At 44.0% G+C, this 16,756-nt stretch overlaps 1 protein-coding gene across 3 annotated transcripts in view; it reads left to right on the top strand.

Annotated features, from left to right (window-relative positions):
• The window catches only part of grik4 (glutamate receptor, ionotropic, kainate 4), a 233,162-nt gene that overhangs the window by 111,930 nt on the left and 104,476 nt on the right, over positions 1-16,756 (top strand). For all 3 annotated transcript variants that reach the window (XM_083772591.1, XM_083772590.1, XM_083772589.1), the window contains exon 3: positions 14,878-15,011. In XM_083772591.1, coding sequence (XP_083628717.1) covers positions 14,930-15,011 — 82 coding nt within the window. In that variant the 5' untranslated portion in view covers positions 14,878-14,929. The remainder of the gene's footprint in view (positions 1-14,877; positions 15,012-16,756) is intronic.

The following is a 16,756-nucleotide window of genomic DNA, read 5'->3' as shown; positions in this document are numbered from 1 at the left end:
CTTCCTTCCTTCCCTCCCAGCACACAAAGATGTTCCCCTGTGGTTTGTGCTTCTTCTCTTTCCTCCCTCTCAAAGGTTGTGAGGGAGTGGTGAACATTACAAAATGCCTTCATTGATGGTATCATCTCTGCCTTCTCTTTGTCAGACATTGCTGTCTCATCATCAACTTTAATTGGATTAACACTGGATTCAATGTTATTTAGGGTATTGTGACATCTCGGAAAAACACACCCACATGGCATGGCATCAAAACCTTCCGGAGATATTAAATTCATGAGCATGTGTGTAGAGGGGGTCATAGTGACCTTGATAGTGACCTTGATATTTGACCTTTGTCCGTTCATCAAAGGTTCATGGTTCAAGGTTCAACATGTATTTGCCATTTGCATGCTAAAGTAAATTGTACTCAGTGACGAGCAGTGTACAGTAAGTCTAAAAAGGAAAATAAAATGTTTAAGAAAATAAAAACTGAGCATTGAATAACGGTAAAGTACACAAATGGGACATAGACTTCACCAATCTAACAATGGGTGGAAGCTGTGTCTGAGCCTATAGCTGTTGTGGATTTAATGCTCCACAGCATCTCATGCCCAAGGGGAGGAATCCTTGAGTCAAATTGGACGTTTGTGTCCAAATGTCAAATTCCCTTGAGGCCTTTCTGAGATATCACGTTCACAGGAACAGGACGTACATGAGGTCAGAGTGACTTTTGCTTTTGTCCACCTATACATCTATTTATTTCATCCTTGTGCCTGTGGACGTCATGAAAGTCCCTCGAGGCATTACTGAGAAATCGTATTCACAACATTGGGGTGGACAGGCGGCAAACATCCGGCAAAGAAATAGCCAAATAGCCAATCTACAAGCTCACAAGATGCTGTGAGGTGACCAAATATGGAACCTTCCATGGTCCAGCCTTCAGTGTTCAAGAGTTTGGGTTTAGGATATGGATCCTCCATTGCCACAGTGTTAATGCCTCTGAAAGCTACTTGCATTATCCACCAACCTGAAGGTAGAAACCATTTATCTCTCAGCCTGCAAGCTGCCACAGGCAGATTGTTCTCCAGTCAAGCTTCCAAGATGGATGACTAGCATTGCTTGATATGAGGCCTCCACACCATAGAAACCACCAGCAAACTGTTTGGCTTCCACTTTCACCCTAAATGTGGGCTGTGCACTGATTGGTTGGTATTGAGGTCATTCGTGAATTAATATTACATATTGAGACAAAATATGTCTGGAATGTGTTGGAGCCAAAATGGCAGTTTATATGGACCAGAATTGGTTGTTGAAACCTGCCTTAGTGATTGTTCATTGTTGTCCTTGAGTGTGTTCAGCTCTGCCAGCCAGGAGATACACATGTTGTCGCTTTTGACTTTTGATTAAAGGAGAATTCAGTGATTTGGGTGATTTGGAAAAAACCCTGGTCCGCCGCGGTAACAAGATGTGCAAATGCACGCACTACAGTGGGGGGGGACGCGACAGGCCAACAGCACACACAAGGCCTGCCCCCGCTCGATCATGATTGGCGGAAGACCCCTCTCTATCCTGATTGGATGAAGGCTGGGCCACTTAGCCAAAAACAAAACCTGAGGTTTTTGACCCCAGGGGTTAAAACCTCCTGAGCCCCAATCCCCCGGCGGCGGGGGCTAGATTCTGTCCACCTCATGAACAGCTCTCAGCGGGTAAATGGGGCTGGTCAAGGTCTCAGGTTCCAACTCCGATATTTTAGATTTTCCCTCCCGGACCCCCGTGGGTTTTTTAACTGGGGACAGGGAGGAACTCCTTATATGGTCAGCAAACTCTATAGTGGGCAGGATTATCACAACAAAACAAAAAACTAAGTGATATTTGAATTAAATGAAATCACTGAATATACCTTTAAGTTCATATAGGCTACAGTACATTCAACAAGAAGTTACTATAATATCAAACGTCCATGATCGCATAAGTAAAATAAATGCAGTGCTATCAGGATTTATTCAATTCATCAGTAGGTTTTCATGTGTTTCTGTTCATTGTTTCATACTTACTTAATTAGTCTTATAGGCAATTCACACTGAGACGGACTGAATCAGTTTCATTGGAACCGTTTCCGAATACGGTTGCCTGGTCCCCGATGGCCATGATTCACATTACCCGAGATTCAACAGCGCACCCGGGTACACTTGCATAACACACTTTAATCCTCCTGATGACGGTGTGCTTGATGGCTGGCGCGCACGGACACTGACCACCAACTGTGCGACATTGTCTCAAATAAATCCAGACACACTGAATTGCATTGCCTCTTTGCCGTTATACTACTATACTGTCAGTGTCAGCCGCAGAATAAGATCAGCGCGTACTGCGGTGCTGCGCGTATACGCAGATTCAACAGGAGACGGGCGGCGTTGAGAAATGAGCTGGTGTTACGTGTCGTGCAGCGGCTGTGTGTTTTTTTTTTGTTGACGCTTGGCTTGTCGACTAGAGATTATGTCATGTTCTTAAAAAAAACAGTCCACTTCCTTCTTTAGGTACGCATGCATTCACATTGGAACGATCCGTATCTGAATACACTTCGACGGTCCAGAGACCCGCCCCCATGCGGTCCCGGGGACGGTTGGGCGATCCGTTCCCGGGAACGGTACGCATCATTCACACTACCACAACATCTGCCATAGTGTGAATCGCCCCTATGTTTCATTGAAGACCATGGGAACCTATTAGGTCTGATAGTATTTTCTGAGCAGTGTGAAGTGAGAAATAAGGAGAAGCTGGTCTGCTGAATTAATACTGTATGATATGTCAACAGTCGATTAACTAGCAGGAGCTCGCTGTTGTCACCTGCTTGATATTATTGTTAATGGGTGTAATTTAGATAGGAAAGTGGTGGACTAAGAACAGTGGGTCCTGTATGGCTGTATGGCTTTGCTCAGCACAAGCAAACAGCCAGAGGACCCATAGATTTGATGGCTGTAATAGAAGGAGGCCAGACTTGTATCTCATTAGGAGAATAACAGAGAAAGTCTATGCAGGGTCTTTGGAGGACAGAAAGTATAGAGAGGGAAAGAGAGGAGAGAGACTGTGTGTGTCAGTGTCTGCATGTTTTATATCAAGTCAAAGGTGGAACAGTGTGTAACTGTCCTAGGATGCCCCTGGCTGCAGCTAAACTGATCACCTGACTGATCAGTTTCACCTGGGGAGGTGAGAACACACAGCAGCCTGAAAGCATTTTGCCAGGGTTTGCCTGGTTGCGAGTTCCAAGCAACTGGGTATATGAAAATGACTGTCCATTCAACCTCCTCTTGTGTGTTGGCTAGTGAGATGCACCCTAGGAGACATTTATACTTCAAAGCGCAACAGTATTGCGCACAGAGAACGGCTGATATACAAGCTCACATCACTGATGCGACTGTTGTCCCGGGAGTCGCGACACCATCACAGGACGAAGCATACATTATACTTGATGGGCTGCACGAGGGTGCTCTGCTGCACGAGGGTGCTCTGCTGCACGAGGGTGCTCTGCTGCACGAGGGTGCTCTGCTGCACGAGGGTGCTCTGCTGCACGAGGGTGCTCTGCTGCACGAGGGTGCTCTGCTGCACGAGGGTGCTCTGCTGCACGAGGGTGCTCTGCTGCACGAGGTTGCTCTGCTGCCGTGATCTTGAGCGCACCTCCCGTTCTTATGACAGCGACTGGAGGTGTGGTTTTGAGGACAACTGATTTGAATTGCTATTATTGTTCAAACACAACAGAAACCAAGGATTATATATTTCAGGGGCGAGGGATCACAATAAAAATCCTAATCATTCTTCCTCCACACTGGGAGAAAAACACCATCTGAAAGTTTGATGGTGCATTTTTTACACGTGAGTGCAGTTAGAACTTTTCCATTGCATCTTATGAGAGGCAGGGTTCTTGTGCTGCCGATATGTGCGTGCACGCTGTTGCTTATCAGTGTGACGTCGTCTGTTAAGGCGTCTAATGGGGTTTGAATTCTCGTACCCCGGGCTCGGCCAGTTGTCGTAATGAACACAATTGGCCTTGTTCGAGGGACGGAAGCCAGATGGGGAGGGCGTTCTCTGTCGCTGCACTTAACTATAGCCACTCTTACTCCACATGCGTTATGTTCTCCCAGTGAAACCCCTGACTGTCAGGTGAAAAGAAAACAGCTGGCGACTTCTGGTGTATCGCAGGAGATGTGCTAACGAACCTATACTCATAAGGGTCAGCAGCAACGAGGGGACCAAATATGCAACCACTTTTTGTCATGGTATAGGCTGTTAATAAAATTAACTGTGGTGTGCGGTGAATTGCTTTGATTGACACGTCAAATGTATACTGTTATTTATTTAATTTGTACACAGCAAACACACCCATTGAGATTGCACGGAAACATAGTGTTTGGATTCTTGCCAACAATAAATCTTGTCTCACCTAAAAACGTTTGTAACAGGACCCAGCCTTCTGCCAAGAGACAGGGAGGGAGGGAGGGGGAGAGAGAGAGAGAGAGAGAGAGAGAGAGAGAGAGAGAGAGGGAGAGGGGGAGAGAGGGAGAGAGGGAGAGGGAGAGTTGGTGATTGCCAGGAAGAGCAGAGTTGCAGCCATTCATCTCCCTTGAGGAAAATAGTTATTGATTTGCTATTTGTTGGTCTGCTGCTGCCATAGGCACTTCTTCTAGCTGCTCATGGATTGACTGGTAAGCACCAAGCAAGCCAAAAAGGGTTGTATAGTTTTACCTAGTGCTCTCGTCTCCACTCCTCCCCAAAATGGCATATGTTCGTTTTCTATTGATTTTCACTTGTCCATTATTTATACATCAATGCCGATAAGGACAGCAAAAATCAATCCAGCCTGTAATTGACTTAAAGGGGAATTCCGCTAATTTTCAACATTTTACTATGTCATCAATATACTGTACCTTAGAGCTGTTGTGTGGAAATAATAAAAAATGTCCCACCATTCTGTGTTTCCAAGAACTGGAGGTCTGGAAAAAAATCATTAACATGTTGAAGTACATGTTGGAGTACATATTGATTACGTCATCAAGATGTACTTCACAATGTTAATGATTTTAGGCAATAGTCTGAACAATTGTTTTCCCTCATGTGGAAACATTACAGTGTTTATAGTCTGAACTTTGAATTGTGCAAATATTCACTCATAGCCTATATATCTCTCAGGCATATGAATTATCATATTATTGGCATAATTAACAGCCTCAAACCCCAGTGAACATTGTTCACACACACCACATAAAGTAAATCTACAAATTATGCTAATGCCGGTTCTGAACATCCCTGTGGAACAGGGACATGAATATAAGCAAATAAATTACTACTTCTCCATATCATGCATGCCTGTGTTTCAACTGTGAGACGTAATGGGCCGTTTTCAAGAGCATTGAAGCAACATCTGATAATATGATTGACATTTCTGATATTTGTATTGCATATAATGTTGCTCAGACAGACAAATCAAGCAACTGTAAACTGTTGATATTGTTTTTTATTTAACTGACCAACTGACCCAAACCTGCTTTTTGACTTGAGGTCGTTTGGGTGAGAAGCACAGACAGTGTGTCAAGTTATGCATTTGGTTTTTTGTCATGAAATAAAACAATCTCTGAGATGTTGAGGGAATGTTGTGGCTGTTCATCTGTAACTGCTACACGTGTCCTGTATTGAAGTTGAGGATCAATGCTAGCCAGTCAGTCGATAGGAATTTATATGTGAGGAAAGAGTCTATGGGGTGGGCAACCATGATTGACTGTTCAATCTTCCGGGGTCGATCACAGAGCAATTTGAAGGACTGAAGGATTTAGAGGATATTCTTATTTACAGGCTCTCAACACGTCATCGTCATTCATTTGTTATAGTTCTCCATCCAGTGTGGACTGTATTTTTTCTATGTGTTGTATTGTTGTAGCAACACATCACACAAGACCATTTCCTTTGTAATAATGTGTTTTACGAGGGTTTTGTTATTTATGTGGTGCATGTTGTTTTGGCTCCGTTTGACATGTTCTGTATTTGAGCGCGCGCGCACACCCCCACTCGCCCCACTCGCCCCCTGTTAAAGTCTTCCCGGGGATCTGCACAACAGGCACAAATCAAACTAGAAAAAGTGCCCCTCGGGGCACAGGTCTCCACAAGGGCAGGAGAGACAGCGAGATCCATTCACGGCGGAGACGTAGGTCCCAACGTATTATCTTCCGTCGCGGCTTATTATTCAATAGGTCGCGGTTTAAATATGAATTCGTCCCGACGGTTTAATAATTCGCCCCAACGGTTTATTTTCGTCGGGGCTATTTATGAATCCGTCGGCGTTCGCAACGTATTTTATAATAGGTCGCGGCGGTTTGATAATAATTCGCCTCGACGGTTTATTTTTCGTCAGCGTATTACAACTCGTCGTGCCGTATTAATTAATATGTCGAAAGGGTGCATGCCTTTCCCCGTGGAGAACCTGCAGGGCAGCAGGCCTTTTTACGCGCGCATCGTGCCCGGGGATCGGCGCACCACCGCGTGCGCCTCGCCGGTCCGGTTCCGTCTGTGAACCCCTCGTCTGTGAACCCCTGGGGGGGTGGGGGGGTCCCCGTGGACCCTTGGGGGATCATGGGGGTCCGCATAGGAGCGACGAGAGTGAGTGAGTGTGTGTGTGTGTGTGTGTGTGTGTGTGTGTGTGTAGCCATGTGTGCAACTATATTCTCGCACCTATACAGTCTGAGCGCTTGTGCTCCTATCCGTGTGCCTCCCCCCCCCCCCACCCCATGTGGACCCTTGGGGGGGGGGGGTCCCTTTGCACTTTGTGTAGAAGCTGCGTATAGCCTCATACTGAAAAAAAGATAACCTACAAGGACATATGAATTTATATACAAGGCTATATTAATTTAGCCGATCATCAAAGCTCACCGCGCTCGTATAGCGCATTGACAGGTCTGTCTGTCTGTCTGTCTGTCTGTCTGTCTGTCTGTCTGTGTCTCAATGACTCGCCTTAGGCGGATAATATAGGCTACAAGTACAACCTTTATTAAAGTAATCGCACTCAGACAGAGTATAGGCCTAAAAGAGTGAGTTCTCGCATTGCGTTCTGTGCGTCGTAGCGCATGCAGATAGGGGGGGGGGGGCAGTTTGACAACAGCGGCTGACACATGTTCATTGATGATGATTAATAGGCCTACTGTATGCTACTGTGCTGCTGGATCGTCGATAAATGGACTATAGGCCTACTGGACTTTGATGTTTTACTGCACGGATGTGTGGCATATAAGCGAACCAGTTTATTAATGTTGGATACCTGCGCTCTTTGCATGTGCACGGCAGATGGGGGGAGAGAGAGAGAGAGAGAGAGAGCAGATAGCGAGAGAGAGCGCAGAGAGAGAGAGAGAGAGAGCGCAGAGAGAGAGAGAGAGCGCGCGCAGAGAGAGAGAGAGCAAGAGAGAGAGAGCGCGCGAGAGAGAGAAATGCGCTCCGTTCATTGGCTCTATAGGCAAGGGCAGAAGGTTCCTATAACGACAGTGGGTGCCCACCTTAGAGTAGCCTATATATTTTAAGGCACCCGCCCCGCAACTTATTATTATTGGCTTATTATTTTGCCAGCGGGTGCTTCGGCTCTTGCGCACCCGCGGAGTTGACGCCGTTGTCTATAGGCCTACGTGCGAGACAGGATGATTTTAAATAAATATGTCTCTGTAAATGGTGCATTTATATAGCGCCTTTATCCAAGGCGCTTTACAGAGATTGTGCATTACATTCACCCATTCACACACACATTCATACACCGATGGCAGCAGAAACCATGCAAGGCACCAACTAGCACATCGGGAGCAATTAGGGGTTCAGTGTCTTGCTCAAGGACACTTCGACAGTAACTCTGGGGGAGCCCGGGTTCGAACTGGCAACCTTACGGTTACCATCCAGGCACTCTACCCCTGAGCCACCGCCGCCCCCTGTCTCTGCGTCTCTAGAGCTATAACATATATAGCACACATGTGTGCACATACACACACACACACACACACACACACACACAAGATTCTGACAGAATGCAGCGGCGCATGCTTAAAATAAACAGATCTACAAGCTTATAGTGTACCATAGCGTACATACCAGCGTACTTACCGTTCAATAATAATTAGCATGTATTATTATTAACGAAAAACATAAATACTAGCCTACTATTTTATTGGTCTAGTTCAGTTGTTTGAAACAAAATGGTTGCTGCTTCTGATTAGTTACTAACTTTACTAGACCAATTTAAAATAGTATTAGATGTTTTTCATTAATAATAACTTATGCTAATTATTACTGAACCATTTTAGATGTTTATATTTCACCAACAGGCATGATATGCATTTATAGGCATAATAGGCCAGTGGCCACCGGCCGGCGCAGTACGGCGCAATCGCAGCTCAGTCCATTTTAATATCATAGCGCAGTTCCATGTTTATATACATTTGCTGGTGGGGGGTGCTGCTATATGTTGATTGCCCATTTGTATGCGATAACACATATTATATAATATAGGTGCTTGTATGGTGCGTGTATATATAATAGGCCTTTAAATGACCACATTTAACACACACACACACACTAGAGCCCTGCACGGGCCTAAAATATAGGCCCGGGGCCCGTGGAGTTAAGGCCCGTCCGGCCCTAAGCCCGTTGGTACAGTCCAGAAACGGCCCGGGCCCGGCCCGGAAGCCCGACATATTTTTATTTAATATTTAAAGCATGCATGCCGCCGCCGCGGTCGCTCTATTGGTGCACGGACGCAGCAGCAGCAGCTACTGACTCACAGCTGCACTATATCGCTCTGATAAACCCACATTAAGGAACAAGAAGTCAATAACACACAGACGTCACACTAAAAAGTAGCCTACTTAAATATAATTTCATACAGTAGCTGCTGCACGTGCACTGTCAATCAGCGCAACGCGTTGTGAGCTTGCAGATCGGCTATCGCGGACTCACGCTGCATTATAAAACCCAGAGTAGACGGACAATAATAAGAACACTTACGTTATGTATCTGCAGTTTCTGCAATGTACAAATCCAACTTTGTTTAGTGTGGTAATAATGCTCCCGCAGTATTTAATGTTTTTAGAGCCGTAGCCTATAGGCTACTTACTTAGTACTCGGTGTGTGTGTGTGTGTGTGTGTGTGTGTGTGTGTGTGTGTGTGTGTGTGTGTGTGTGTGTGTACAGCTGCGCTGCACAATAATTAGGAGAGAGAGAGGACGAGAGTTTAGGCGCGGAGCGAGAGAGATAGAATGTAAAACACGTTGTGTTACATTACACAAGACACGTTGTCTTTATAGTTTAGACCAGATTTTAGTGTGCTTGCCTTGTGGCTTGTGTGTGTGCGGACACTGTTATTGTCACGTCACTATGGAGCATGCTGCCGCGCTGCTGAAGCAAGTCCAGTCTGGGTGAAATTCACATCGGAAAATTAATATAACGGCGCGTGAGCCCGCCCGGCCCTGGGCCCGTTGGGCAGTGACAAAGTCGGCCCGGGCCCGGCCCGTTTTGGTGGGCCAGGCCGGGCCCCGACGGGCTTGCAGGTCTCTAACACACACACACACACACGTGCGGTCCATGGGGATCCCCCCAGGGGTAGATCTGCTCTTTTCGGGGGGCAAAAGAGGTGAGAGCTCGGGAACGCAGCCTCGCCTGGAGACGGCGGAGAGCTTCACGGAACCGGGCCGGCGAGGCGCACGCGGTGGTGCCGGGCCCGGGCGCGTGGGCCGATCGCCGGGCACGATGCGCGCTGAAAGGCATGCCTTTCAATACCACCAAATACCAAAGGCAACCTATTACGTCGCAAACGGGTAGATATAGCCCCGACGAGTTCCGCGACGAGTCCTCACGCCACGACGGATTCTTAACGCTGCGACGAATTATTATTAAGTCGTGGCAAATTATTATTTAAGCTGCAACGTATTAATCAATAGTTGCAACGCAAAATGATTAAGCCCCGACTTACGCCGTACGCCGTGCCCGTTACGCCATACGCTGTGAATGGATTTCGCCCCACCTGGGGTTGTGGCCTCCTGGTGGCGCTATAATAAGCCAATGTGAAAATTTCTTCTTGTGCCTTTGAAGGCATTTTGTTCCAAAAATGTGTTTTACAAAAATCCACCTGTTGGTGGAGCTATAACAGGCCAATGTGAAAAGGGTGGGATATATTCCTAGTAGGAATGTCTGTGAAAGATTTCACGTAAATTGCACGCTGCGTTCATGATTTGAGGCTTTTTGTTCAAAACAGGCCAATCAGGACATTTTGAAAGCCAATGTTAGCCAATCAGGATGGAATATGAAATATCAGACAGATCTGTCTTGAGCACAGATACTGTGTAACTATTTGCGGGATTTTTGGACAAAATATGGAGGAGTAATATAAAAAAAATTGTTTTACAAAAGTCTGCCTCCTGTTGGCGCTATATATAAGTGTGTGTGTGCAAAGTCTGGCATCGACCGGGTTAACGGTGCCGGAGATTAGCTGTACACAGACGGACGGTCAGACACACACACGGACGGACATACTGTACACACGGACAGAGTGCAAAACACACTCTCTCCCCATGCCTTCGGCCTGATGGAGACAATAACTTCTTTGAATAGACAATTATATAAACACAATGGACACAAGGAATTAACACTCTCACTTCTGCTGGTTATAGTTAAATTACAATCACCTCTGAGCTGTGAATGGTCTGCTGTTGTGCGTTCACGCAACTCCACTTCTGACTTGTCTATTACGCGTTCTATCAAACTTTATCAAACTTTCCGCTGTCCTATACCTGTGTGGCCAAGTTAGCAATTGTATGGAAACTTAGGAAAACGCATCAACACACCCACGAACTCACCCCCACCCTCAAATATACAGGCATAGGAGGCCTGTATATTATCTGATATTATCCCCTTTTTCTACTTGAGCTTTTTAAATTTGAATTGACCTCCAAGCCAACATACACTTAATAATTGCCTTTGGTAGTATGTTATAGGAATGACGAGAAGTATACTGAATCACCTCAGCGGCTTGCTTGAGGGGCCAGATCGTTGAACACAGAGGTCACAGCTTCTCGCATGTGACATCTATATTGTTGATGAGTTGGGAGGAAAAGCAGCCTTTTCGTAGATTTCTTCTTTTTATCACTTATACCAAACCACTGACATTGAACATTTTTGCTCTCCAAAGTGCATAATTATAACATGAAACATAATTAAAAATGTGCTAATGTTCATCATTAAATTCAATACTTATGGCCTTGGAACGTCTCGGGATCCCCCAGGAGGAAGTCACTAATGTTGCTCTGGAGAGGGAAGTCTGGAGCTCTCTGGTGGAGCCGACTATGGATAAGTGGTTGAAGATGGATGGATGGATGGAGGCTACTCACCAAAATAGACAAGTACAAGACCAGGGTTTTGATTTCCAAAAGTTTGAAGATTTATTATAAACTTGTAGTTACTTACAAAAATTATATAAACGAAAAATAAGGAAAATAAATAGAATCACAGATTGTTCAGATAGGAAAATAGAGAGATATACGGTAGATTGATTGAAACCTTTATTTCAGGGGAATCCAATTGAGACCAGGGTCTCTCTTTCAATGGCGCCCTGTATACAAACAAGAACATTTACAGCAATGATTTTACATACATGACATGGACACAAAGATAATGAATACACAAACACGTAAACACATGAAACAAAACCTTATAACCAAATATTACAAAAAACAGGTGCATATGCCTTCCTCTAGTGTGAGGTCAGTTAAGAGTCTTTTAAAAATAGTAAAAGAGACAAGGACATCCAACTTCAATTTGTCCACAAGTATTCCATAAATGTGGAGCATACACCCTGAAGGCAGTATCTCCCAATTTAGTAGTAGTTTTTGGTACCGACAGAACGACAGAACTATTTTTACGCTTTGACCAAATTAACCAGGTCCTTTTTTGTATACTCTTTACTCAAGCACTGGAATCGAGTACTCTGTTAGTCTGTTCACCTCTGATCAGTTGTTCTCTCAGTCAACCTCAATCAAAGAGGAAAGTGTAACATTATCTGAATACATCATCACACTTGACCAAAAGTTTAATCACAACAACGTTTGGAAAATGTAGTGAGGCTATAATATGCCCTCCCTATAGCAGTATGGGATGAGGGAAGAACAGGGGGGGAATGCAGTCTCCTTCAAGGACTATTAAATCAGCAGGGGAAAGGGGATATTACAATGAGCCTGACACTATTCTACTTTAATCTTCCAAACTCCCCGTGTCTGAAGTGGCGTCTCACGGTGGATCCGTCTTGGCCTTGACCCCTGGCGTGACCTCGGCCGTATCTTCCTGCTGTAATCTTATCACCTCGCCTGCTGCACATCCTTCTCTGGAGTTGTTGTTGAAGACACCCCATCGCCCAAGTTCCCTGGGCGAACGTCTCTCATGCACAGTTTTATTTTATAGGAGGATTTATTCTTGGGGAAGATTACATAATGCGAAGGAGGAGACCCTGGTCTCTCACCGAGATGGTCGGGAGGCTGGGAGATAAGCGCGGCCTCCGACCTTTTGGAAGAGACTGGCCAATGCAGTTCCTCTCCTGTCTCCCACCTCTTAAAACTTCACTTGGCCCTGAGGTCACTATGTTTACACAAATAGACATCCTTGCTATGTCTTATTAGATACATTAGATCGATCAGTAATTATTGAGGCAAGAGGAGTCCTAGTCTCAGAGTCCGAGACAATATTCACAAATTTGCCTTGCCTACAGCGACACGTTGTGAGCTTGTAGATTGGCTAGTTTCACTATTTTAAAATTGTGTAATTACTAGTCTGTACTTTAACTACAGCCAAAATAGTGTAATTAGTAGTCTGTACTTTAACTACAGCTTGCTGTTGTTAGAATAATGATCTGGTTTGCTGCGATTATACCCTGCACAGCGTTCTTTTTTCTTGGTCTCTCTTTTCCTTCACCATCTCAGATAATACTTACTATTGTGTGAGCCCAGAACCGACTAATCACAGCCATGGGTAGTACAGCTGATGATTGCCTATATGTCTGGGTATTCATACTATAGCTCTACACAATAGCACTAATCTTCTATTGTTTTCTATTTTGTTTCCCTCTCTATTCTTCTACAGTGTATAGCCTTTATCTATGTAATTGTTTTGCCAAGGAACAGCTTGGGTACAAGTTTATTTCCTGTCAGTTATTGATATTCACAAACTATGTAGGCTCGGAAATGTCAGATTTTAACAAAATAAACATTAATAAAGACACAGGTTAAAATATGTGTATCTTACTGTATGTATATGTATCTTTATTTCAGACTACAAGGTCCATAACAATAAATAATACAGGGGACAACACAACAGAAATAAAAAAGAGCAACAAAAACATATACTGTATACAAACATGTCAGCCAAGCAATTGGAAGCTAGGAACCATAATGTCTTGTGACTTGTGAGTATAATTAATGATGGAAGATTGAAAGAGGATAATTCAAGCTTTTCGTACAGCTGTAATGTTGGTGACTGTGAGTTTAACGTTGTTTAATACAGTCAGATAGGACTTTTCTATTTGGATGAATGGGCTGTCAATGGGAAATTGCACCTAGTTACCACATTGCTGGCAAGATGGACGCGGTCTGCATATGGTCAATAGCAGCACCCGACTCTGAACAGAATGGAACAGAGCCTTCATTAGTAATATCGGTAACATGTTGAAGAAAGTAGTGAAGGGGCCCATTTCTTTCCAAAATGTCATCTGTCACGGTCTGTGCAATAGAGCCCGCATTAGCTAAGGATCCGCATTTGTTGCTCGTATTCTACACCTACAGTATGTCTCTGTTCTTCTGACAGTTATTTGCAAGGTTTCACAGCATGATGTCTGTGCAATGATCCTGATGTGTTGACAATACAGTTCCAATATCCTGTAGGGTTATAACTCAGTAGTATTGTAATGTGAAAACCTTGCTTCCATCGTGTTGCTCATCACAATTTGTGAGCAGATGAAATCCATAAAGTAAACAAAACACTACTTGAGACTGAGAGGATCATGGCTTAATATATACTGTATGTCTTTGCATAGATTTGTTTGGAAATCCTCTCGCTCTTGAATACATTTCCTGAACCAGTTGAGGGAATTGAATTGGAAGCAATGAAGCAAAAGGTCGGATTGATGGGGGTTTCTGGCAAAACATACCAACCACAATCTGAGTGGAACCATTTGTCATGTTCAGCCATAGCACAAGCGTTGTCCAGGGTCTATCCATCAATTGGATTGCAGATGCAGATGCAACCACTAATAAAATGCAGGCCTATTTATTACACTGAGTGTACCTTTAATGGACCCCCCTGAAAAGTAACACACACACACACACACACACACACACCGTTCTGCTTGACAAGTGATTTATGGAGACGTGAAGAGATAAATTGTTATGGGGATCATAGTCATTAGCACATGAGGATACTGGAAAACGGATAGCCTGCAAAGCATGCACGTCAAGTACAGATCATCATTCAAAATGTATGAGGTCACCTGTGCTATTATCCATACAGGTATTTGACAGTACTTCACAGGTGCAAGGACATCATGAGTTGCATAAGGAGAAGAGACTGGAGCAACACGGACATTTAGAGCCTTTTATTTAGGTGCTAAGTATACAAACGACTAACGTTTCGACCTTGATGACTTGATGTTGCTCCAGTCTCTTCTCCTTATGCAGGTATTTGACAGTCTTGTCATGTAAGGAGAAATGGGCAAGTGCGCAAGTGTGTCTTTAGATGTGGGCTAGTAACTTGTCGTGTGTGGGTTCAGCTGTATGTTCAGCATGTCCTTGCGGGATGCCCTATGGGATGTTTAATGCATACTGTGTTCTCCTTCATGTTCCAGGTGGCTGTGACAGGGGCGACCCCGGGGCAGGACCCATGAAGAGTCATAGAAGATGCTCGCAGCCTGGACGCCTCTGCTGTTCTTAGCCATGTGGATGAGAAGCACCTCCGGTGGTCCGCTCTCCTTCAGAATAGGTACGTTTTGAAATGCACGTGGTACTTTTGATGTATATAATAATAATAATAATAATAATAAAACTTTATTTGTATAGCACCTTTCATGACATAAAATGCAGCTCAAAGTGCTTTACAGAGCAATGGAAAAAAAAGAAAGAAAAGCAAGGCAACGACATTAAAAAACAAGCAGTAATGCAATACACTGAGGACATGAATAACAAAAAATAAAAGATCAATTAAAAGCAATGTTGTAGAAGTGGGTCTCGAGCTGTGCTTTAAAAATGTCTACAGAGGCTGCCTGACGAAGGTACAGTGGGAGCTTGTTCCATGCCGACGGCACGTAGAAGCAAAAAGCTGCTTCCCCGTATTTTTTAGTTGCCATTTTTTTTGGCAAAGCGAGCAGGCCAGCAGTGGAAGACCTTAGGGGGCGGTTTGGGACATATTTAGGCAGGCAGTCATGTAGGTACGAAGGTGCGAGACCATTGAGAGCTTTATACACAAGTAAAATAATTTTTAAATCAATCCTAAAAACAACCGGAAGCCAGTGCAGTGAAGCCAAAACTGGAGTAATATGTCTCATATACATTATTAGTATTGACCAGGGAAGTCTTCTTTATGGCGGATGTAGCGCTGCTGTTTGGAAACGTTTCCTGCAGTTCGATCCCAGACTCCCCTCGGCTTTGTGTTGAAGTGGCCTTGAGCAAGAGACTGACTCCCCAAATTGCTCCCGATCAGCATGGTTGATTGCCTCTGCCAATCAATGCATAATATAAAACGCCTAGGATAAAATGCATTATAGAAATGCCATACATATGTACTGTAAATCTTGGTGATCATCCTACCGATGTTTGAGGTCATCAGACATAGTATGAATTATATTAATTCATTAATTAAACACTTCAACCTCTTTATCCTACAAGGTCGAGGAAGTAGAACCAACCCTGAATAGGAACTTATTATTTTACTGAAATAGTGTGTCCATTATTATATCTTATTACATGGCTTGGTTAAATGCTTGATTCAGGTCAGTCGCTGAATGCAGCGGTGTGTTATTTAAGGAAATAGGTACATGGGAATACCTTGTTTTGTTGTGTTTTGGGTAAATGTATTAATTTATGTATTAACTAGCCGTGTAATAACCCTGTCACGGGGCAACCCGTGCCCTATATATATATATACACATGAAACTGTTTCCTATAACAGGCAAGGATTATTGTTTTAACCTTTATTGAAATTGTAATCACTGATTGGTTAGTTGTCTCTCCTGCACTGCTGGTGGCATTTCCCTTGATGAGGAAGGGGCCGAGTGCTATGCAGGAGAGGGGTGTTTCTCTTGATGCTTTGAGTAATTGTCATTGAGTGTTCATTCTGTTTTATACTTGTTTAATTGTAACACATTATTTAGAATGTTTAGGTTACTTGTATTCAAGGTGTTATTTATGGAAGTATTTAAATTAAAAGTATTTATTGAAAAGAAATGGTGCTAATTGATTCTGTGTCCTGTGGTAGGATCCACTCCTATTTAAGGGAGGCTGCAGGGACAGAGAAGTTAGTTGGATGTGGGCATTGACACAAATAACATCCCTGAGGGAGAGCTACAGGGCCTTGTGTGATCAGGGTACAGCCTGAAGAGAGCTCTCATCCTGTTTGGGTTTTGTAAAGGAGTGTTGCCTAAGTATTTATTTATCTTTTTGTCCTTTATTTCGTTGCCAGTATTACAGTTTGCTATTGATAATTATTGCACTGAACAATTCTGTACGACT

This window comes from Protomyctophum parallelum, assembly GCF_964188405.1.
Source record: "Protomyctophum parallelum genome assembly, chromosome: 9".
Taxonomy (NCBI): domain Eukaryota; kingdom Metazoa; phylum Chordata; class Actinopteri; order Myctophiformes; family Myctophidae; genus Protomyctophum; species Protomyctophum parallelum.
The sequence above is the reverse complement of the archived record's forward strand: the minus strand, read 5'-3'. Positions and strand labels throughout refer to the sequence as shown.